The sequence below is a fragment of the Dromiciops gliroides genome, chromosome 3 (assembly GCF_019393635.1).
Source record: "Dromiciops gliroides isolate mDroGli1 chromosome 3, mDroGli1.pri, whole genome shotgun sequence".
Taxonomy (NCBI): domain Eukaryota; kingdom Metazoa; phylum Chordata; class Mammalia; order Microbiotheria; family Microbiotheriidae; genus Dromiciops; species Dromiciops gliroides.
In genome coordinates this window covers 526,562,915-526,588,833 of record NC_057863.1, presented here as the reverse complement: position 1 = coordinate 526,588,833, position 25,919 = coordinate 526,562,915, and the positions used below count along the sequence as shown (strand labels likewise).

At 35.3% G+C, this 25,919-nt stretch overlaps 1 protein-coding gene across 8 annotated transcripts in view; it reads right to left on the bottom strand.

Annotated features, from left to right (window-relative positions):
- Nucleotides 1-25,919, bottom strand: part of GRIA4 (glutamate ionotropic receptor AMPA type subunit 4) — a 478,367-nt gene that overhangs the window by 115,752 nt on the left and 336,696 nt on the right. For all 8 annotated transcript variants that reach the window (XR_006355680.1, XM_043995887.1, XM_043995886.1 and 5 more), the window contains exon 6: nt 7,685-7,738. Coding sequence is in view for 7 of the 8 variants with exons in the window: in XM_043995887.1 (XP_043851822.1) it covers nt 7,685-7,738 (54 nt within the window). In the remaining variant the exon portion in view is untranslated. The remainder of the gene's footprint in view (nt 1-7,684; nt 7,739-25,919) is intronic.

Genomic DNA, 25,919 nt, shown 5'->3' with positions numbered 1-25,919 from the left:
TTATATTTTCCCCCATAACTTTTCCCTGGGTTGAGGGCATATGTATCTTCCACAGTTATGAAAAGTAGATTTTTTTTGTTAAGAAAAAGCATATCCAGACATTTCTAAGAGTTTTTCTGTCTTACTAAATCTATAACTTGAGGTCAGGACATTCCTTGGTAAGAAAGCATTAGCCCCTCTTCCCATTTGCCTCTTCTCATGACACTAGATTCTTTGTTTCTTGTCCTTGAGGTGACTTTCCTTCTTCATTCTTCCCTTTCCACCAACTGACATTTACAAACCTTCTGACTTCTTATGTCAGGTCTCCACAATCCTGCTCTATTAGAATCTACAAGAAGTCTGATTGAGATTTACTTTTTCTTATCAGAGTCCTAGGTCTCTGTGGAGACAGAGCTTAAGCTTTTTTAGTCAGAATTTTGGCTGCTGAGGCATATCACAGAATCTTATCTCCCTCTCCAGTCAATTAAGGAACTTCTCACATTCTCTAAAGGAGAAAAGAAATATAAACACTTCCATACATTGGCCAAAGTTGCAAAGTGGCAAATTGTTTACATAGTGCAAATGGACCACTTCAAAATCTGAAAGGGCCTAAAACATCATTTCACCTGTCCCTAACATCCTACAATTTGATAAAGAATGCTGTGGTGGGTGTGTGTGGCAGGGGAGGAGGATAATTGATCAGGATTCCTAATCAACTCTCTGCTACAGTAGTACTGATTGCTTTTCCACGAACAAGAAGTATAAAGTGTTTCTGTGTGTCTGAGGCAGGGGAAGGATGGCAGTTATTCGTACAAGTTAGATAGCAAGAGGCCTAGGGTATATGAAAAATAGTCTATTCTGGGGCAAGCTAGATAAAGTGAGTTAGGTGAGTGTTTACTCACTTACTCATTTTACTCATCAATCAAGAAAGCTCCCTCTCAGGGTAGAGCTCCAAAAATGAATGGATTAGCTCCTTCACGAATTGGAGAAGAGGAATGGTCTCTGCAGGTCTGATCTAGAGGGTATTATTCTAAGTGGGGGAAAAAGGGAGAAGTGGCAATGTAATGGCAAGATGCTAAGAATGGATGACTGGGTGGGATGTGATTAAATTTTTTAAAGTACAAAAGCTGCAAATACCTGGCCAAAACTAAATGCCTAAAGATTTGGAGCTCTGAAAGGCTTTTGATTCAAATGCCATCTATTATAGTTTATTCCTATTTAGTAGATGTTGGATCTGCATGAGCTATATTCTAGGATATGGAAAGAGTAGGAGGATGTGTAAGTGCTACTACCTCAACAATCACTTCCATTCAAACCTAATGAAGACAGCCTTTGATGCAGAGTCCAAGATCTCCAAGAATAGGTTTCCCTATATCCTGAGTTTAGAAATAATATCTAACAGAGTTAAGAAGGCCTGACCCTTACTAGTTGTGTGATCTTGGGTAAATCACTTCACGTATTTAAGCCCCAATTTCTTCTTCTATAAAATGGGTATAATAATCTTTACCTCATTGGATTGTTATAAAGCTTAACTCACATAACTTATATTAAATACTTTGCAAAATACAGTTAAAATATAACATTTTTGAAATTTTCTTTTCTATTGTTATGAACGTGGTAAATATTTATGTCAGTTATTATTGCCATTATGACATAAAGTATCTTCTGATTTTTCACATATCCCATTTTGGGAAAGAGGCTCTCCTATGAATTGTAGGACCCTTAAGATCCTGATAAAGTACTCTTCACATAATCTTATTTAGACATTTGTTTTTTGTTGGATTATGTCTGACTCTTTGTGACCCCATTTTGGGCTTTTCTTGGCAGAGATACTGAAGATGTTTGCCATTTCTTTCTCTAACTCCTTTTACAGATGAGGAAACTGAGGTAAACAGGTTAAGTGACTTATTCAGGGTCACATAGCTAGTAGAGTCTGAGACCAAATTTCAATTCAGGTCTTCCTGACTCCAGGCTTGGCATTTTACCCACTGTTCCATCTTGCTGCCCTGATTCAGATACTACCTCTCTTCTATTTATCTAATCAAGGTTCATGCATCAGCTAAATCTTAATAAAAGGAGAAATGACATAGATAACCTAGAGAAGCCATGACAAGATTGATTGAGAAGGGCAGTTTTATTTATGTTTTTGTCCCCATAACATCTCTTTAAAGATTTTCTCTCAATAAATTGTCCTTAGGTATAAGGTGTTAGAGGGCAGTTAGGTGGTGCAGTGGATAGAGGTCTGAAACTGGAGACAGGAAGACCTGAGTTCAAATCTGGACTCAGATACTTACTAGCTGTATGACCCTAGGCAAGTCACTTAACCCTCTTTGCTTTAGTTTCCTCATCTGCAAAATCATCTGTAGAAGGAAATTGCAAACCACTCCAGTATCTTTACCAATAAAACCCCAAATGAGGTCATAATAGTTTACACATCTGGAATGACCAAGCAACATTATCTCATAACTCATTGTGACCAACCAATTGGTTTCCTGGTAAAAACAAATATAAAATTTAGTCATATGAGTTATGGGCTGGCAATTCCTTGGGTACGCTAAAACTAGCCTAGTCACGACAATAACAATACTTAGATTGTAAAAGAACATATACTTTGTGCCTGCAGTATACTTATTTGCCTGTCCTTTATTAAAGAAACAGTGTGGTATAGTTGGAGCATTGCATTTGAAATCAGTAATTCTTACCTTCAACCACACCTTAGTTGACCTACCTAGCTGTTTGACCTTAGGCTAATCATATGATGTCTCTAAGTCTCAATTTTCTCATATGTAAATTGGGGATGAAAATAGCACCTGCCTCATTGATTATTGTGAGGCTCAGACAAGTACTGTTCAAATATTAAAATACTGTGTATATATATATATATATGTAAACTATTAATATTATCATCTTACTGAAAGTCACAGTTTATAGATATAAAAACTAAGATTTAGAGAAAGGAAGTGACTTGATTTTATAAAGTTTTTCTTTCAAGCATCACAAATAGTTTTAAATGTATCATTCCACTATTCCTTATAATAACATGTAAGTTAAGTAGTAAAAAATCCCCAGATGTTATTATTCCCATTTTGTAGATGAGTTAACTGAATGTGGAGATGCGGTCACTGAGAAAGTAAGTTACAAAGTTAAGATCTAATCTAGATCTCTTGAGTTTTGCTTCAGTTATTATACTGTCTTTCAACTTGGAAATACTAATAGCGAGATCATGCTTGTCCAAAGAGAACTCCCTCTTATAGAAGAAAATGAAGAAATTAATAATATCTACAGAAAATAATGTCCATAATTTATTCCTAACTTATACCTCTTTTACTTGAGGTCAAGTAACCCTTACATATTTTATGGTTAAGAAATGTCTGCTAGTGTTTGTTGTTGCAGTTATAAAATGCCTTTGAAAAGTTGGAAATTCATCTTCTTACTACAGCCTCTGTAAACACACTAACACATAGGAAAAGTAACAAAATAGGCTATACCGTTGTTTTTGTGTATGCAAGTTTGTGAGAATTCCATGGGTTACAAAAATGCCAAAAAACTTGGACACAGAAAAAGAAAGTATGATGTCTTCCATGAGAGGCACAACAAGGTGGTTCAATGGCTAGAGATCAAGGCCTGTAGTTTGAAATCCAGCCTCAGACACTTACCATCTATGTACCCCTGGGTCAATAAACCCTGTTTGCCTCAGTTTCCTCATCTGTAAAATGATCTGGACAAAGGAAATGGCAAACCTCTCTATTATCTTTGCCAAGAAAATCCCAAATGGGGTCACAAAAAAGTTGTACACGACTGAAACAACTGAACAACAAACAACAACAAAAATTTCTTCTACTACTTTGGTTAGATGTTAGTTTGCAAGTTGAAGAATTAAGGAATCTAGTTTTCTAGGAGTTAAATATTGTGAACTTGTATACTGAATTGGTATCAAGAGGAAAAAAATGAAGGCTCAAAGCATGTTTAGTGCAGGACTCTTCCTGAAATGGGATTATAACAGGTGGACATGGATAAGAATCACACTGAATAGGCAAGTATAGATGAGTTAGTATCATTGGAGGGTTTATCCAAAGCTATGACATCACAGATCCATTGGTTGTACAGTTCTCACTTCACATAAGTGGACCACCAGGTAAAGCAATTTTTATGTAATATGAATTTGCCTGTGGACATGGGAAAGGAAAAGAGGGAGGGAGGGAGGGGAAAAGGTAGGAAGGGGACCAAGTACCCATGGAGGGAGAGGACCAGAATACGATTTGAGGACAGGTTGGGGCTGGGGTCAGAGAAGCAAGAGCAGGAGGAGGAACAAACAGGGTTGGGGCCAGCCACATTTGGGCTGGACAAGGACACGAATAGGAATGGAAGAGTGACACATAGGAGCTGGAGATAGATATGAGGTACCCCAGTGCAGACTGATGAAAGGCAAACAGATGGGCAGATAGGTAGAGTAGGGCACAGGTCTCATCTTTCAGAGCTAGAGATGTCAAGCCAAGTCCCCAGTCTGGGGCAGCCAGGACAGCAGTGGTGGCCTCTCTGTGTCTGCCCTTCTGCTTTCACTTGGAGAGTTTTTAGTTTTAGAGGTTTTTTCCTTTGGGGCGGGAGGCTGAAAAGCACACAGCTGAGGGGCAGGAATAGAGAATATAGTAAAATACTGTACAGTAAAGTTAGCCTAGGCATTTTAATGCAGATTTTTCTTATAATTCTTTATATAAAGTTGAATTTGCATAATGCAAATGTACCTAAGGTGAGAACTGTCTGTATAAGGTTTTGGAAATGAGAGGTACCTGGAACTGAGCATTTCACATACATTTACATAGATCTTTATATTAGCATATTTGACCCTTACTACAGCTCTGTAAAGTAGGTTCTGAAGGCACCATTATTCCTCTTTTAAATGTAGTACATGTTCTAGTAATAACTACCTCAATATTCACTTGCACTGGCAAGTTAAGTCCCCACACTGTGGTTGGCTACTTGTCCTCTCAGGGTCCTAGAGCACTTTGAAGAGCTGGGGTTGCTCTTTGTTTTGTTTTTTAGAATTAAAGCTTATGGTTAGGGGCAGCTAGGTGGCACAGTGGATTGAACACCAGCCCTGGATTCAGGAAGACCTGAGTTCAAACCCGGCCTCAGACACTTGAAACATACTAGCTGTGTGACCCTGGGCAAGTCACTTAACCCTCATTGCCCAGTAAAAATATAATAATAATAATAATAATAATAATAAAGCAGCTTATGGTTATCACTTAGTGTGCTCTTCCTTGTGATTGTCATTTGATATCAATTAGCCAGACAGACTTAATTAGCTTTTATAAAGGAGTGCTTTCTAAGGTGGTATCATTATTATAGTTGGTTTAACCCCCACTGCCCACCCAAAGTCTAAACCAGATTCTCCCACAAGTACATAGATAGTCCGGGGCAGAGTGGGTTCAAGTTTAGAGAACATAGGTGGTCAAGGCATAGCTTACAGCTCTAAATTTTTGGAAGTTTCTGGAAGTCATTTTCTCCCCTTTGTGAGTTACTTAAAAATTTCCCCTGAGTCTGCCTCATTGATTATTGTGAGGTACATGGTACAGATTTTCTGCTAGGATTCTTTTGGAGTCTTCACTCTTTCTTCATTATGTCTAGGTTTTCTTCACTTATCATTCAGACATTGTTGCCAGTCATAGTTGATCCAAAAACACTGCTAGGTTGCTAATGAAAAAGTCTAAAAACAGGGCAGCTGGAGGCAACTAGGTGGCACAGTGGATAAAGCACTGGTCCTGAATTCAGGAGGACCTGAGTTCAAATCCGGCATCAGACACTTGATACTTACTAGCTGTGTGACCCTGGGTAAGTTACAACCCTCAATGCCCTGTAAAAACAAACAAACAAAAAAACCAACAAAAAAACAGAAAAAGTCTAAATACTCTAGCCCTCTGAAGTTTAAAAGGTCTTCCTCTGGTCAAATAATGTGAAAAAGGCCCAGGTACTCTCCTCATACCCAAGAAATTTCTTTTCAACAGTTTCATTTAAAGGCATCTATCACTGATTTTCAAGATACTTAAATGCTCACATCTAAATTAGCTTTCTGGTTTTAAACAATCCCCAAAGGGGTTGAGCAAGTATCCTCAAACCATTGGAATATACTATATGTATAAAGGGCAGCTAGGTGGCACAGTGGATAGAGTGCTGTGCCTAGGGTCTGGAAGACTCATCTTTGTGAGTTCAAATCTGGCCTCAGACACTCAGTAGTTTTGTGACCCTGGGCAAGTCACAACCCTGCGTGCCTCGGTTTCTTCATATGTAAAATGAGCTGGAGAAGGAAATGATAAACCATTCTGCTATTTTTGCCAAGAATACCCGAGTCAGACATGACTGATATGACTCAATAACAACAAAAGCTGTGCAAAGTCATTCCGATTCATCCAATGAATGACCTTCAATGACTTGTAAATTGATCAAAGGCTTTTTGGACCCAGTCTAACACCTCTGCCTGACTGATTCAATAAATATGTTCTCACTTGGTTATGGTATTATAGAGGTAGCATCTTATTAATTATCCTATTAACTATCATAGTTATAGCATCTTATTAGAAGGGTGGAGTGATTGATTACTTTATTTGATTGATTCCCCTGCCCTTATATACAGATCAACTTAAGGCTCAAAGAGGAGAAAATTACTTGCTCATGGTCCAACAGAGAGTAAGTGTTAAAGGTAGGGTTTGTACTCAGGTTTTCCTGACTCCCGTTCCAGTATTCCATCCACTATGCAATTTTGCCTCTGTCTCTAATATCATTATTTAACCTTATATACTTGATCAACTTATCTGTTTGGTGTTTATATGCAAAGATTCATTGTTCCTTTGGGGGATTAATCAATCAACAAGTATTTATTAAACATCTACTATATACTAGACATCAAGCTAAAAAAAATATAAACAATAAAACAATATCTACTCTCAAGACATGCCTGAACAAATATTTGGGGAGGTAGAAGAAATAAAGAGAAGAAGGAAAGACCAGATTTGTTTAGGTTAAATCAATTTAGAAAGTTTAACTGTGTCATTAAGTAAAAGTCGATTATCTCTTATATGCTACTATTTCTTACAATGACAATTTAACAAGGGAAACTTTTCAAAATCTTTTAAGTATACTCTATATAACTTTAAATGGACATTGGGAGATTTCACAATAAGTAATGTCTTCTCTTTAGTACATTTTAAACAAATACTTGTATGTTTTAATTTCTCACAAATTTTGTTTTTCAGTAGTCCTACATAAAGTACCTCCTTAAAATATAATGGGACTTGCAATTGTAAAAAGTTGTTCTCTCTATCCTACAATTTCAGGACTATTTTGGATTCCTACCATGCCCTTAAAGTTATATAAATCTTAAATGAAAGTCATGAGCTACCATTTAGAATAAAGATCATTAGTCTTTTTTTGACAACTAATACCTTTAATGAAATGAATACTTTGATCGTTTTAAAATTTCAGCATGACACATTTCAATTAAATCCATACACACAAATGGCACGAATCTCCATTTGAAACACCATTATCACTATTACAATGATATTCCAAATGAAATGCCAATTATACGTTTTGCATAAAATTTCTACATAATTTTTTTCTTGAGCATTATTTTCAGGCATGAATAAAAGAGTATTTAAAAATCTGTTTTGTCAATGTTTGTTAAAAATAGTAAATAAAGAGTACTTACCAGGTTTGCAATGATATAATGGTATCCTTTAACATGTTTTCCAACACTGACAATCTGTGAAAATATAAGGATTTAAGAGAAAATTAACTTTTCTTATATTGACTCATCTTACAGAATATTAAGCTTATTAGTATAATGCTGCATGTAGTTAATAATGCCAGATTTTAAACATAATGCTGTCTTAGCATTATGCTAATTAAAATTATTATGCTACATTAGCATAATGCTAATAATGGTATGACATTAAAGAATAACATATTTCTCTTCCCCCAAAATGATTCTGTGGACATAAAATTCTATAAGTAATATAAATGCAAAATGCTGAAATGCACCTAGCTAGAACAGATTTAAAACCACTTTAAAATCGAAGATAATTCTCTTACAAGATGCTAATTCAGCAAAAACAAATTAAAAATAATAAAGACAATTGGTAAAATTTTATAAACAATAGACAAATACATATTTTTACTTTAGAAATATGTAAAAATAAATCCATCATTGGCTGAAAACATTTTTGGGTTCTTTGCCTGAAGAGGCAGCATGGAACAAGAAATGGAGCCCTAAAATTAGAGTAAGAAAAACTTTAGTTTATATCTTTTTTCAGAATTTATGAGGTGCATGATCCATGGTAAAAATTAAACCTTGCCTCAGTTTACCCAAATGGGGATAATAGCAATATTTATGAAATATATATAAAAGAATATATATGAAAGAATTCATATAATGTACATATATATGAGGAAGTCTCCAATGATGTAAGATAAAATGCTTTTCATGAGTATGTTAGATGTTATTCCTCACCTCCCAATGTGTTATTTCTAGATTATTTCTAACTATAGTCTACAGTTTAACTACCAGAGACTATGACATTTTTTCCAATATGCACATGCAATATTTTATTATAAAGCCAAGAAGAGTGGGGGAACTGTACTTGAGGGGCTTTTCACTCTTCATATTTACTATCTTGAGAATTACCCCTAGATGCTAATGGTGACTTCAGAAATGCTTCAGGGTATTAAAAAGCTGAAATACTTAAAATAAGAAAACTAAAGACATCTTAGAGATAATTTTTACTATTTTGGTTGGGAAAAATAGAAAACAAACATATGTGAGGGACTTTAGTAATTTGGTTTATAATTACAAATCCAATATAAGCATTATACATTCCTGTCTTCTGTAAAGTTGATAATTTCTTCAGTGAAAATTTTAATAATTAGTTAATAATATGCTGATTGTAATAGCAATGCCTTTTTCTAACCCATTATAAGATAATGAATGATTCTTATTTATTTTCTGAATAAAAAAGAGATTGTTTAATATTCACTATATTTTATTATAGTATAATTTTCTGATAATTATTAATTCATGCTTAAAATGACAACTTTTTATTAGCTAACACCTTAGCAAATGATAGAGAGTTTAAGATAATTTTTTTTTTTTTGGTGAGGCAATTGGGGTTAAGTGACTTGCCTAGGGTCACACAGCTAGTAAGTGTTAAGTGTCTGAGGCTGGATTTGAACTCAGGTCCTCCTGACTCCAGGGCTGTTGCTCTATCCACTGTGCCACCTAGCTGCCCCTAAGGTAAATATTTTTAATGATTTATGAAGCTCTTCATATCTTGTGGTTATGGTGATATTCACTGAAATGTCATAAAGTAGTAGTAAACACAAAGATGGGACAAGAAAAAATCTGAATAATCCTTAAATCAGATAACCAGAATGTAATGAAATCATAGTATCTAAGAATTGGAACCGACATCAAAATATATATTGTCCAACTCATACCCAACAATTAGACATCCAACTTCCGCTTGTAAATTTCCATTGTGAGGCATCCACTATCTCTCAAGGTAGCTTTTTCTTCTTTTGTATAATTCTAGTTACTAGAAAGTTTACTCTTACATCGAACTTGTATCTTTCTCTTCATAATTTGACCCACTGATATCAATTCTTTTTGCTAGGACTGAATAGAATAAATCTAATTCTTCTTTTCACCATACCATGTTGGACCAGTTTAATCTTTGTCACATGAAAACTCCAAAGGGAAATGGCTGAAACTGAGTTTCTATCTGCTCTACCTTGCCTGGGTTTTCTCACAGAAGAACTTAGCAGAAGATGGCTTTTTAATGATTTTTTAAATGGCTTTTTTATACTCTTGGATTTCTTTCCCAGACACAGTGGCCTGTTTTCTTCATTAGTGAGACTTGGCAAATTCAAGGTTCTCTATGCATTAAGTGGGGGAAGATAAGGGGCGAGGTCTCTATTAAAGGAATACTTAAATGGAGACAAACCAGAAACCTTTGCAATCAAAGCTCCAAATATGGGCCTGGAAAGATGGTCAGGGACAACATGGCACACCTATAAGGATTAGGCTAGCAATGTACCTTTCTGATTATTTTAAAAGTAGACATTAACTGTGAGGGAGTGCTTCTTTCCTTATAAACTTTATTACTTTATTTTGTGCACTTCTTGTTCAGAAGGAAAAAACCCTAAGCAATGAAACAAATCAATGTTCTCATTGATCTGGGGCAAGATAACTTTTAAAAAATCTCATATTGGTTGAAGGCTAATAAGAAAGAGAATGTCCAGGAGCAAAATAATGTAAAGGACATGCTATATAAGGGGGTTAAAAGTCAGGAGAAAGAAGGAGGAAGAATTGAATCAATATTTTGTGAACTGAAACCTATTGTTCCCTCAAAAATGAATCAATTTTTTTTCTTTTAATGAGAAGTGTGTAGGTGGGAATACAGTTCAAAATTACTTGGGTAAGGAGATAGGACGAAAAGTTAGGGAGGAATTGTAGACTCATGCTTGTTTGACCTGGAATCAAGAAGGGAGGAGAACATAGGGGTTTTGTTATTTTTTTTAATACCCCATCTGGAGGCCTGAATGAGATAAAGAAAAGAGAATTTGGAGGCAAAGATCTTGGAGTGGAGTAGCAGAGGTTCTTCCTATGGAAGAGTCAAACAAAGTCACCAAGCTTTGGATTAAGCATCCATTATGTGCCAGGCACTTTGCAATGATCTGGGGATGGGAAGAAAGGCAAAAATAAGTAAACAAAAAAGAAACCCTGTGCCTGCTCTCACATTTTATTAGGGGAAACAATATGCAAATAGTTCTGTACAAAAAAGATTATATACAAGAAAAAATAGAGATACTCATTAGAGGAGAGTCACTAGAATTAAGAGGGATTTGGAAAAGGCATTTTACAGAAGGTGGGATTTTAGAAGAGACCTGCAGGAAGCCAGGGAAGTCAGAAGGCGGAGATGAGCAGGGAGAGAATTCCAGGCATAAGGCACAGTCCATGAAAATGTTTGGTGTCAGGAGATGAAGTGTTGTGTTCAAGGTATAGCAAAGAGGTCAATGTAACTGAGTTGCAAGGGATGTAGAGGGGAGGAAGGTATCAGAACACTGGAATTGTAGGAAGGGGGCAGATTCTGAGGGGCTTTAAAGAGGAGGAGTAATTCATATTTCATTCTAGAAGTAATAGGGAGCCAGTGGAGTTTATTGACTAGAGGAGTGACATGATGTGGCCTGCAGTTTTTAGAAAATTAATTTGACAGTTGTGTAGAAAATGGACTAGCAGAGAGACTTGAGTTAGGGAGAACAACCAGATGACTATTTCAAAACTCCAGGTGAGAGGTGATGAGGGTGCACCAGGGTGGTGGCAGTGTCAGAGGAGAGAAGGGGTTGTATGTGAATGAAGGGTGTTGTAAAGGTAGAACTGACAGGATCTGGTAAGTGATTGGATACAGTGGGGAGAGGGGGTGGATGAGTTAATGAAAAGCAGAGGATGACACATAGTCTGTGAGACTGGATAACTGGGAGAATGGTGGTACTCAGTGTAATATGGAAGTTAGGAAGACGGAAAGTTTATTTCCTGGGGTGGGAGAGATAATGAGCTCAGTTTTGGACATGTTGAGTTTAAGATTTCTTTTGGACATCTATTCAATATGTCTAATAGGCAGTTGGAAATATGAGAGTGTAGATCAGGAGAAAGCTTAGGGATTGATAAATAGATTTGAGAATTAGCTGCATAGAGATAATAATTGAATCCATGGGGGCTGATGAACCAAAATAGTATTGAGAAAGAAGAGAAAAGGGCCCAGGATAAAACCTTGTGGTATACTCATGGTTAGTAAACTTGGTCAGATTGAAGAGAAATTCTTGCTAGGCCTGGAATCAGGAAAACTAATTTTCCTGAATTCAAATCTAGACTCAGACACTTACTGGCAATGTAACCCTGACAAGCCACTTAACCCTATTTGCCTCAGTTTCCTTATTTGTAAAATGAGCTGGAGAGGAAATGGAGAACTACTCCAGTATCTTTGACAAGAAAAAACCAAATGCATTCAGAAAGAGTTGGACATGACTGAAAATGACCGAACAACAACAACAGCAACAACACTAGTACCAGAATAATCTTCCTAAACCAGAACTTGGATCATATTACTCACCTGCCCCCAAACCCACTCAATTAATTTCAAATTCTTCCTGGAATTTAAGACATGCTCTATTTTGAATCTAGATTACTTTTGTCAACCTTTCACATTTCTTACCTAAATTCAAGTCAAACTGAACTACTTATTTTAAAATGTTTTTAAACTCCCAGATTTTGGTTGTGTTTCTTTTCTTTTTCTTTCTTTCTTTCTTTCTTTTTTGTTTTGGGGGGGCAGGGCAATGAGGGTTAAGTGACTTGCCCAGGGTCACACAGCTAGTAAGTGTCAAGTGTCCCCCTGTGTTTCTTTCTAGAATATTATCCCCTCATAACTCTATCTTCTGAAATCCTACCCATTCTTCAAGGCTTATCTCAACTGCTTCTTCTTTCACAAAATGTTTGTCACTGTAACCTCTGTCAATGATGTGAGTTCTTCCTCCTTGGGCTCCTATTGCTCTTTGTTCAAACCTTTCTGTTCCGTTGTTTTCAATTTTGTTCAACTCTTCATTACCCTATTTGGAGTTTTCTTTGCAGAGATACTGGAGTGGTTTGACATTTCCTTCTCCAGCTCATTTTACAGATGAGGAAGTTGAGGCAGAGTTAAGTGACATGCCCAAGATCACATTTGAACCCAGGAAGCTGAGTCTTCCTGACTCCAGGCCCAGTGGTCTATCCACTGCATCACCTAGCTGTCTTTCCAGCATCTCTAGAGCCACATTATATTCTTATTTTTCTTTTCTTTGCTTTTTTTTTTTTTTGGTGAGGCAATTGGGGTTAAGTGACTTGCCCAGGGTCACACAGCTAGTAAGTGTTAAGTGTCTGAGGCCGGATTTGAACTCAGGTACTCCTGACTCCAGGGCCGGTGCTCTATCCACTGCGCCACCTAGCTGCCCCATATATTCTTATTTTTTAAAAATAGTTACTTGTATACTTGTTTATCTACTAATCTCCTTGAGGGTAGGCACAGGACTTAATAGTATTTATATTTCCCACTGTACCTAAAATGGTATCTTCTACATGAGAGGTGATGCAGATATTAAAGGCTGAATGTTGAATATTATCAGTTCTCTATTATGTAACTTCTATGTGACTATATCCAATTGTAACTGCAATAAAAAACTATTTTAAATTTAAACCCTTGCAAATGTTAAAACTGGGTGAAACCCATGGTTATTCTGAACAGTCTCTTCCCATAAAAAAATTGGTAACAGCTCTATATTGTCAGCAAAAGAACAGCAATAAAGTAAGGCTTCTGTAATAAATTGTCAAAGTGTGAAGACTTGTAAAAGATAAAGGAGTAGAACAGAAATAGTGTCAGAAAAGGCAAAATATAAAACTGGTAAAATGCTATATAATATTTGTAGTGATACTCTTTCACATATCCATTCAAAACTCATTAGTGCATCCAAAAAAAAAGTCCAATTAAGAAAAAATTCCTGCCCCCCACTCCTTACCAAATGCACAAGAATTCTAGGAGTCTACTGCCACAGGGAGGCTTAAATCTACATATTTACTTCCTGCTGTTGGAAACTCCTCTGAGTTCACCTTCCTTGCAGGAACAGAAGTAACAATGAGGCCACTAAGAACAGGGTATACAGAACACTAGGTATGGAGTCAGAAAGTTTTGAGACAGAAAGCTCTGAATTTACAATCTAGCTGAGACACTGCTCCTGGCTATATAACCCTGAGCAAGGCACTTGATCTCTCTTTGTAAAATGGAATCTGTTCACCTCTCAAGTTCCTTATAAAATCTAAATACATGTATGGTCCTAATCACACTATTTGACTCCATATGCCTCGTTTTTCTTTGTCATAAGAGAAGATTTAATGTAAAGAAAACAGACATGAATAAAATGCATTTTTTTTCAAAAAATGATATACAGGGAGTGATAGTGATTAAGTTTGAGATATTATTCCCTCTGAATCAGTATTAACATAACACCCCAGCATGGAATAGGGGCATAATTATAATAAATCTCTTTTTCCCTCTGTACCAACAAAGAACTAGTTCAAGAATTTATGATTCGATATACGTGAGTACTCTCTTCACTGATGCTTATTACAATTCAGCTACACATTAGTTGGTGATTTATAAGAGTTTATTTACTCTTTGAGCTAGATCTAGACTGGGTACTGAGAAATTGAGTAACCTGCCCAGGGTCAGGTAGCTAATAGGTGTCAAATCTAATTTCTTATAAAATTTATTTATTTTCACAAGTATTTATTATCCCCCCCCCAATTTAACCCCATAGAACTTTTTTTTTTTTAATAAAAAGAAAACCATTATAATAGCATAGTACCTTAAAACAAATTCCCATATTGGCCATGTCCAAAAATCTATGCCTCATTCTCTACTTTGTGTATCACCTCTCTGGCAGGAGATGGGAGGCTTATTTTATTTTCAGTCTTTTGGGCTTATAGTTTATTGAATTGATCAGAATTCTAACATCTTTCAAAGTTGTTTTTCTATATGTTGTTATTGTGTAAATTGTTTTCCTAATTCCTCACTTTATGATGCATCACTTCATAGAGATTTTCCTGATTTCTTCTGAAACTCTCTATTTCATTGGGCAAAATAATATACCATTATATTCATGTACCATTCCCCAATAAGTAAACATGCCCTTGTTCTCTAGTGTTTTTTTTTTGTTTTTGTTTTTGTTTTTGTTTTTTTTTTTTTGCGGGGCAGTGGGGGTTAAGTGACTTGCCCACGGTCACACAGCTAGTAAGTGTCAAGTGTCTGAGGCCAGATTTGAACTCAGGAACTCCTGAATCCAGGGCCGGTGCTTTATCCACTGCGCCACCTAGCCGCCCCCTGTTCTCTAGTTTTTAACTACAGTGAAAATAAATGCTAAAAAGATGTTTATGCACACACATACTTTTTATCTCTCTTTGTTCAATTTACTTTATTCAGACGAAAACAATGCCTAGAGTAAGGAACTGAGTGTAAAAATTATTTATGACTTCAATAGTTACTGTGGGCCAAAATTTTATCACCTCTGTGCCAAATATGAGATGAGTGTATTAAACAAAAGACTTTTAATAAGTCTTTGTGCTAAGACTTTCAGCTAATTGTGGGACAATTAAATGTGAGCTTCTTGAGATTAAGTATTGTCTTTTGCTTTTCTTTTATCTTTCGCAGTTAGCACAGTGCCTGGCATCTAAGTGGGTAGTTAATAAATGTTTATTGACAGACTAAGTTGTCAGAGCTAGTGTTCTGCAGCTGAAGACTATAAGAACCCAGGGTGAAGTAATCACTACCATGGAACATTAGAGAACTCTCATGGAGGCACCAAAAAAGGACGAGCTACAAATATAATTTGAAATCATAATTTAAACCTTTTTGGTTTCTATGAATGCATTTTTTCAACTGGTTCTGTCAATGGAAGTAATTTATTGTTCTTCTGAACATATTTTGAACTGAACGTATGAACATAGGAACATATTTTGAACTGAAAAAAATGATTCCTTCTGTAGAAGTAATAGCTTTATCAGCTCGTCAGAAAATATATTTCTTTAAATATTTGCATTATTTTTGTTTAAGTAAGAAAAATGTTGATTTGAAATACATTTAATTCATTATATTAGGTCCACATTACAAGTAAAGATGGTAGCAATGCTTAATTATCAACTTTCTTTAGATAAAAACAATGCCTTAGGTGAGGAATTGATTACAAAAAAAATTAGCACTTTTCCCAAAGACAAAAGATTATGAGTACTGAAGATTTTTTACTTTTTTTCCTCCTAGAAGAAAAACAGGATATAACTCAACAAAGGGAAATCATCAAATATTCCCTTGGGAAAGAATTTTGTTTTATAAGGTCAGGAAGGAAATGCAAGGTATGCTGATTTCACATTTTCATAGTGAAAAAAACCAACATTATCAAAACAATTAAAAAATAACAAACTAACTCAATTATTTAATTTTTTAAAAGATCCCTATTGCTATTCAAATAATGCCTCAAAAAGATATGCAGTATCAAGCAAAAATTCCAACACTTTAAGATATAAATTGATTTGCCAGCAACCTATATTAATAATAATAGTTGATATTTATATTGTGCTTTAAAGTTTTCAATGTACTTTAAGCCCATTACTAATTTGATCCTTACTGCAGTCTATTGTGATTATTGTCACATCTGATGGATATAGCAAGTTACTTAGTATTCTCTCCAGTGTGGGAAGGTTAAGGGTAGGATATAAAAGTACAAACTAATCCAGAGTTAACTAAAACTATGTGTTCTGGTCCTCATGATTCCTCTGACTCTATTTTTGTGTTTAGGCTACAAATAGATACCGAGAAAAGGAAATAAACTACAACCACAAAACGATGTCTGTCTTATACTAGGTATGTGTCAAATCCCTGAAGGCAAGGAGTATCAACCATGTGAGCTTGGTCACACTGGGTCAGGTTGCTTGGGTAGTTTTGTTTACAAGATGGAAAACAAAGCATCAGAATCTTATAATAGTTATTATGGAACAATAATAGCAATAGTAGCAGAAACCAGTTGTGAACCTCACAAAGAGACATTGCTGAAACTGGAATCACCACATTTGGCCTCTCACACTGTGAGTGAAAATTTCCCCAACCCTTAAAGTTAAGTGATTCAACTTCAAACAAATCAGTTCTCTGACTAAAATAATGTGATGTAATGTGCTTTACTTATTTATTTAGTAGCTGAAATAAATAGTAATACAACAAATAGGAGTAGATATTATGCAATACATTCTTATGTATTGTAAACTTGTCCCTTGACCATCATAAAAAGTCCATTTGTTTTTTGTTTTGTTTTGTTTTTTGCTGGGCAATGAGGGTTAAGTGACTTGCCCAGGGTCACACAACTAGTAAGTGTCAAGTGTCCGAGGCCGGATTTGAACTCAGGTACTCCTGAATCCAGGGCCGATGCTTTATCCACTGCTCCACCTAGCTGCCCCAAAAGTCCATTTGTAATATGATTAAATGGTTGAGGCATTAAGAATAATATCTCTAAGCAGAAGGAACCAATCAGCATTGGAGGTTGTTTGATTTTAGGAATTTGCCACAAATATTGTACATCTGTCTTACTGCCAGTCGTGACGGGGCACTCCTAAGTTCATGTTCATGATTTTTTAGATGATGACATTTGTCAATGCTCATGTTCTGTATCATTTGAAATAGGTTCCGAAGATAATATGGGGGGAGTTGTGTCTAAAATTAGTAGCGTATATAAGCATTTAAGCCTTCTAGGGGTAGTCTCTGGCTCTACTTGGGGTCTTTACAGGCTTTATTGCGAGATAAGCCCTCTCTCAATAAACCTATTTTCTATGACCTGGAGACTTAGTTTTTCTTTCCTTTGTCAGACTTAGAAATTTTTGCAACAGCACATTGGCATTTGATATACAATCTGAAGTAGTGGGAATAACATTTAAGAACACGGGCAGGGGCAGCTAGGTGGTGCAGTGGATAAAGCACCAGCCCTGGATTCAGGAGGACCTGAGTTCAAATTTTACTTCAGACACTTAACGCTTACTAACTGTGTGACCCTGGGCAAGTCACTTAACCCCAACTGCCTCACCAAAAAAAAAAAAAAAAGAATATGGGCAGATTTGTAAAAGGGGGTAGACCAGATCAGGTGCATATGGAAAATATGCATGTAAGTGAAAACATTGTGGGATCCATATGTTAAACTATCTCTAAGAGAGAAAGTTACTAAAATATTGCAAAAAAAAATCATTGATGACATTATAAATCCAAAACAATGAAATTGGGTATATACTTGCAATTACTGATCCATATGCTGACTTTCTTACACACAAAAAGAGGGTGTCCTTGATGAAAATATAAGCATGTTCACAATTTCACACTGCAGCTAACACCTTCATAATCACAAACAATACAAAGAAACATAAGGATAAAATAACTAGATTTTCTCCACTTCCTGATCTGGACTATAAATTATTAATGTGATGAAAGCTTCTTTGGTTTGTGTGAGAAATGGAAGAATACAGAGTAAAGAAAAAAGAAACAATTTGCTATTATCAGCTAGTGTAACCATAGATGTTTAATGTGAACAAGAGAATTTCTAAAAGGTATATTCAAAAGGCAGTCATGTGGAATCTAAAGTATGGCTCACAGGCCCATCTTGGAAAGGCCAAAGATGGAAGTAGCAGAGTTTTATCTGCACACAAAGGCAAAACTTTACTAACTATTGGGGACATAAATTTAAAAAAAGAAACAAATTCAGGGGTTATATCCAGAGGAATATAGATGATACATGTGGTATCTATATGTAGATATCTATACATAGGACATATGTATATAATAAAATGAAAAGTTAAAAACAGGATATTCAGGGAAGGAAGATCTTAGCATTTGGGGAGAATCAGGAAAAGCTTAGTGAATAAGATGGTGCTTGAGCTGAGTCTTGAAGAAAATGAATAATTTGTATGAGAAAGAGATGAGGAGAGAATATATTCTAACTATGCAAAAATTAAGAATACCTCTAATCCAACTAGTGTTTGTGGATTAAGAACTGTATAAATTTTACTATAAGCTGACCCTTTTGATAACATTTTTATTATTATTGTGGAAACAATGACTGAAAGGTATTCTTTGTATTTGTACACCTCATATGAACTTTACCATGATGAATATTGCTGAATTCAGCAAGACAGGAGACTCAGTTCATCATCAGGTTCTTCCCAGCTTAGTAGAGCTTTCCTGAGTCTGTCCTGCATAAATGTAAGCCTTCAAGAACCAAGGGTCACTCCTACAACATGTTACCGTCATGCATCACCTTAATAGAAGATTTGCTAATAAGTGTTTTGAAAAAAAAATAAATTTTGGGGAACTATATATAAATCCATGTTAAAATGTGAATCCTTTTCAGGATGTTAGGAAATAAAAATATCCACAAGTTAACTATATTCATTAAGTAGACAACATTTCTATTAACTGCTAATAACTTAGATAATTTAAGAAAAAAATAGTGTAGCTATATGATGGTAAAAATGGATTTGAATTTTTATGTACAACAAAAGGATTTAAAATGTTAATTATTAGGTTATAAATATAGTGAATGGACAGCTGGTCTCAGATTCAGGAAAAGCTGGGTTTAAGTTTTGTTTCTGACATATATTAGTCATGTGACTGACTCTGAGCAAGTCATTTACTCTCTTAGTGACCCAGGCAACATTCTAAGACCATAAATGCAGAATAGTGGCTGACTTGCTTTGGTAGGGGTAATGCTTCCTTTGTCAATGAAATGAGAAGTCTCCACTTCCCCGTGCCAACCTCACACACCATAAAATAAACAAAAACTTTTAAATTGTGAATAGCAATTTCAGTAAAGTTTTTATAGCTTATACAGTATTATAAGGAACAATTACAAAATGCTCACAATAATGAAAATTATTTGAAATTCTCAAACCATGAATTGTCATTATGTATTTTAAGCATCAATTATTTATTTATTTTTTTAAAGTGAGGCAATTGGGGTTAAGTGACTTGCCCAGAGTCACACTGCTAGTAAGTGTTAAGTGTCTGAGTCTGGATTTGAACTCAGGTACTCCTGACTCCAGGGCTGGTGTTCTATCCACTGTGCCACCTAGCTGCCCTTCAATATTTATTATTGATTGAATGCCCTTTTCTTTTTTCTAAATGGTAAAAGTTCTTCTCATGACATTCTCCCATTTAGTATTATAGAATTTCAAAGGTGGAAGAGCACCATTAATTCATTATCATTCATTCATCTAATTCTCTCATTTTACAATATGAAGAAAATGACTTGTTCAGCATCACAGTGGCAAATGACAGCTTGAATTAGAATCTAGCTCTTCTCAAGTTAATAAGTTTATTAATATTAATAACTAAACTAATAACCACAAAAGTATTATTGTATACTTCTATGCAATAATTTATATAACATTAAATATAAAAGATTTTTTTCTATTGAAATCCCTTAAAAAGATTAGAATGAGGATAAGAATAATAATAAAAAACAGTCCATCATAGTTATGGAGCATTCTACAGTTCACAAAGCATTTTATTCATAAAAGCTCAGTGAAATAGTAAAAACAAGTATTACAATCTCAATATTGTAGATAAAGAAAAAGGCTTCAGATATCTAGGCCTATCTTCTTGGCACTCTTGTCACCATGTCTACCCATAACTATAGGATAACACACTGGTTAGTTTCCTCATTATTCAGATAGGTAATTTTCTTAAACAAAAATTTTGGAGAATATTACTACTTCTATCATGTTAGTTAGTGTATCTATTACCAGATTTCCAGCCTGATTAATGCAAAATTATTTTTAAAAAATCAAGCAGCAACAAAATTTTAATGGATACTCAAAAACATGGGGTTAAGAAAATGAAAAGCTCAATAGTAGCATGTAGGAACCTACTAGAAATGCATTTTTCTCAAGTTACTACAGAAATGGCTCTTGGGGGGAAACAAAGCATAAATAATATAAAAGGAATTTTAATGAGATACAGGTTAGAAGCAATCTTAATTTGTATTTAAGGGTGGCTATTTGGAAGAGTGAAGCTTTTTTTTCTCTCCCCTTTTGTATTTATTTTATTAAAAATGATTAAGAATGGACAGAAAGGAAAGATGAACCAGTGGAATTCAATGTAACAGTAGAAATTTGACAAATGTCAATGTAATGTAAAAACAGATTTTCTACTGAAACCAATGGATATAAAAACTCCTAGTTCAGGATTTAATCATTCCAGCAGAAGTGATCTTGGTAGAGTTGGGAAGTGGTATTCTGAGATCACTTTTGTTATGGACTGTAATATTTTAGGCTCCCTATCACTTTTATCTAGGATGCAAACAACAGGCTAAAATAAAGTAATTTGGATATATTTTTTAAATATTTAAAATTCTCTATTATCTTATTAGAAAGAGGAAAATTCTAAATGAACAAATCAACAACATTTAATTATTTATTTTTCTCTTACATGTACACTTTTATTTGAATTAGTGTTGTCAATATACAGGTAAAGGAACTAGTATTAAGTTGGAAGATAAACATTTTTTAAAGGATTACATAATTTACAAATAAAGCAATAATACTGTCTCCCCCTCCCGACCTGCAGGCTGGTCCGGATTTCTCTTAAGTAGCTCCTTTTTTGTAGAGCAGGGTAGCATTGAGAGAGGCAAGTAACTCTTTGTAACAATGCATTCTACAATATTTGGAAAGACTACTAAAACAAAACAAACAAAACCCCCAAAACAATTGTATAATCAGAGTCCTGAATATGAACCATTGAACTTTGGGGATATTTGCCTTCAACATACTTAGACTGTTCATCAGCTTCACCATTCCAGTTTTTACATCTTGAATCAAGTGCAGAAAAAAGAATAGATAAAGCCATGCCAATCATCTCCTTTGGCGGGAACAATAATCATATTTTTCAAAACAAATCTTTTTCAAAAGCAAACCCAAAACTCCACAAATAATTCATTCCGAACCATTTGTGGTGGAAATTCATAATTCTCCTACTTGCTGATTCACATCTGCTGGAAGGTAGATAGAGAGGCCAGGATAGAGTCTATGATCCAGAGTATTTACACTCAGGTGGGGCAATGTTTTGTGCTGGGGACTAAGACTATAAGCTCCTTCTGCATCATGTTAGCAATGCCTAAGTACATGGCAGTACCACTAGACAATACAATATTGACATACAAATGCTTACAGATGTCAACAACTATGATTCCATATCCAAGAAAGATGGATGGAAGAGAGCTTCTTGTTATCAGAATCTGTCTTTGTTTTTTTTAACGGGACAATGGGGTTAAGTGACTTGCCCAGGGTCACACAGCTAGTAAGTGTCAAGTATCTGAGGCCGGATTTAAACTCAGGAACTCTTGAATCCAGGGCCAGTGCTCTATCCACTGCGTCATCTAGCTGCCCCAGCTTTGTGCATTCTTTTTTTTTATTTTGTCTTGTTTTGTTTTTTTGTGGGGAAATGGGGGTTAAGTGACTTGCCCAGGGTCACACAGCCAGTAAGTGTCAAGTGTCTGAGGCTGGATTTGAATTCAGGAACTCCTGAATCCAGGGCCGATGCATTATCCACTGCACCACCTAGCCGCCCCCAGCTTTGTGCATTCTAAAGCCAAGTTTAAACCCTTAGAGGCAAGTGCATGCTGGATGGAAGCTCAATATCAATTATTTATACAACTTTAAGCACATCATACTTTCAGTTCAGATTTATGCCGATCATGATATAAAATACTGTTGATATTCTTCATTTACTGTCACCCCACATAGTCAATTAGTTGCTATCTTGTTGATTCCACCTCCACAACTCATCCTCTTCTTTCAAACCACATAAGCATATCACCACTTTAGTTCAGGACTTCATCACTCTTCTCCTGGACTGTTGCAATAGAGTCCTAATTGTGGAGAGTGTAAAACTTCCCTCATGCCTCTCTACTCTCTAATCTATCTACCATATAGCTGCCAGATAATATTCCTAAAGTACAAGTCTGACCATGTCACTCTTTACTCAAAAAATTCCAGTGGTATCCTATTGCTTGTAATATTAAATGTAAATTCCTTAGTTCATAATTTAAAAGCCTTCATAATCTGGCTTCAATATATTTTTTTGGTCTTACCATATATTATTCCTCTTCCAGGCTTGGTTCAAGTATCATCTCATACACAAGGCCTTTATTTACTTTCCCAATTGTTATGTTGAACCTATCTTTTTTCATTTTTTTTTGATGTTCAGTTTCAGCTGATGAGCTTTATTCACTATCTCAAAAATAACATGTCTTCCTGAGATAGACACCAATGGACTTTGTCTATTAGTGGGTAGTGGAAGTGAGACTGGAGTATTGTACTAGTCAAATCCCTAGGGAAATTAGGGTTTATGGATCAGAGTTCTGTGGTTCAGAGCTCTGCTTACACAGGTTGTATCTAACAGTGCCACTCTGATTAATCTTTCTGATTAAGGATTATTATTAGTCAAAGGAGGTACCTGATAGAATGTTGGAAAATGGAAACGAACATCCAGAGGTAAATCCTAGTAAACATGGGACCAATGGAGGAAAAATGAGATATGGGATCCTATTTTATAGTTCTCTTCTATCCTTCAGACCACTTGACAGAGAGATATGGAAATGGTGGGTATCCAAGAGACAACAAGATTAATTTACTGAAGTGAGAAAAGAGCTCTTCAGAGCCCTATTATGCTGCCATGAAACCCCTGATGCAAGGTATGTTTCCTTTGAACCTATCATTCTAAAATTTTCCTCTCATTCGCTGTCAAACTTATAGAAACAGTAGTTTACAGTCACTGCTTCTACTTTCTACTCATTCATTACAATCCATTTTCCTTACCTACTCCATGAACTGTGCTCAATTCTAGGTCAATAATAACCTCGATGTTTCCAAATCCTTTTTGAATCTTTGGGATAGTGTATATAAAGCAGTCTTCAAATGTTAAAGTGCCATGTCAAAGTGAACTATTATTATTTTTTATTATTTACTCTCCTTTCTTCCTCAATTCTGATCTGTTGACAAGTCCCCATTAATGCTACCATCACAACATCACTTGCATTTATCCTTGACTTTATCTTCTTGCTGGGGGCAGCTAGGTGGTGCAGTGGATAAAGCACTGGCCCTGGATTCAGGAGGGCCTGAGTTCAAATCTGGCCTCAGACACTTGACACTTACTAACTGTGTGACCCTGGGCAAGTCACTTAACGCTCATTGTCCTGCAAAAAACCAAACAAACAAACAAAAAATGACAAAGAAACTTTATCTTCTTGCTATGTTCTTGTATGGTGTATTGGATAGAGAGCCTTGAAGCTAGGAGGACCTGAGTTCAAGTTCTGCCTCTGAAACATAGTGACTGTGTGATTCTGGGCTAGTCATTTGATACGTTCATTACCAGCTTGGCAAGAAATTCAAATTTCTCATAGCATTTTGATTTCTCCTTTCTACTTATCACATTCTGAACCTATTATAGTTAAGTGAATTCATTTATCATGCCGCATTTTCATTATATGATAAGCTTTTTATGCAGGTATTAATTTTATATTTCACTTTTATATCCCTAAGACAATACCATATGCATAGTAGGTACTTAATACATACTTCATAAATGGGAGAGTTGGACTGTCTTTTTTCTGTCTCTCCTTAGTCATAACTTTCTTTAACTTTCTAATGATTTTCCAGTCATTGCCAACTGTGAAACTCTCCTAAATTACTAAATCATGTATTAAAACTGGCTTAATTCAACAAAAATATAGAGTGACCTGTGTTTCTTCTCCTATTGGTCTTTGATTGTTCTAGAAGAGACCTTATAGATTAAGTCTAATCCATAATGTTTCAGATGACTAACTGAGACCCACAATGGTCAAATGATTGGTCTAAGGTCACTTTGCTAGCTAAGACAGAGGAAGGATCGGAACCTGTTTTCTGACTAGGTCAGTACTCTTTCTACCACACCTTTGCTTCTGTCTGGGAGAAATTGATAGACATAATTCATTATTGAAACATTGGCTCTCCTGGGTCAAAAGGCTTCTGCTGAATAAAAACACAATTTTGTAACAGTTAGGGTTAACCTTACACAAAAAGTTAGGAGGTAGCTAGTTGACATGATTTCTCAGGTTAGGGGTGGGTTGATTATCGCATATTTGAGGTAACCAAATATCTCCCTAACCTGGTCTGGTTCTTGAGATTCCTTTAACTTGGATCACAGACTTTTATTCCATACTTAAGCTATTAGCTTTGAATTGAAAATTTCTTTGAGAATAGTACATTATTAACTTAAATCACTGTAAAGAGCAAATTGTTCATGTCAGATCTCTTCCTCGCAGAGGGAACAAAGGAAAACATCTGAGCACAGGCAGCCTAGATGGAAGCTATGCCAAGAGTAGGGGAAAAAAACCCCTATCATTTTGCCAGGAATCTAAATACATTAAAAACAATTTTGATATTTGACAAAGTTATGAATTAGAATTTGTTATGAGGTATCAAAAAGGGTTGGGCTAAAAGTTCTTTATGGTCCCTTCTAACTCAAAAATTCTATGATTCTAAGATTAACTAAGGGTGATGAGCCTCTTTGGGAATTATAATAGGATATTATTGTATGTGTGAGGGAAAAACAAGGAAGGAAATTATTTCTGAAAATCACCTACCAGTGAGAAAAGAGTCATCAAATAAAATTGCATGATCTTATATTTAGAGGTCCAAAGTAGTTCCTCTGGTCTAATTCCTTCATAACAGAGTAAGAATTTGAGTCCATGTTTGATAACTCCAAATTCAGTACTCCTGTTCTCATATTAAGTAAAGTGATAAAAAACCAAGCAATAGGAAATTTGCCTCTACCTTTTAGCACTCACTGACCTGCTTAATGTAGTTGATGTGCAATTTATACAAGTATCTTCATTGATTGCAATATTATAAGTAACCCTACAAAGAATGTAGAACTTTACTTCTTAACCCCTTTGTTTCATGTTGTTTTAGGTATAAAGAGGCAATTCAGAATTAAAAATAAATAAATTATGGGCTCATTATTTCCTTGTATAATTTTATTTTTCTCATCTGGACATACAAAAAGTATGTGTTTTGATTTAAAGTTAAGTAAGAATTAATTTTGAATTTGTTAATCTTTTCTCAGAATTTACAAGGTAGATTTAGCTTTTTGAAATGAACTTACCGTTTGGAATATGTCTTGAAATAATAATTTTAAATATTTTCTAATATATGCTCTTAGAAGTAGCAAATGGAACAGGCTCAACTGCATCTAACTTCATTTTAAATTTCTACTAAGTCATAAAGGCACCTGCACTGTGTC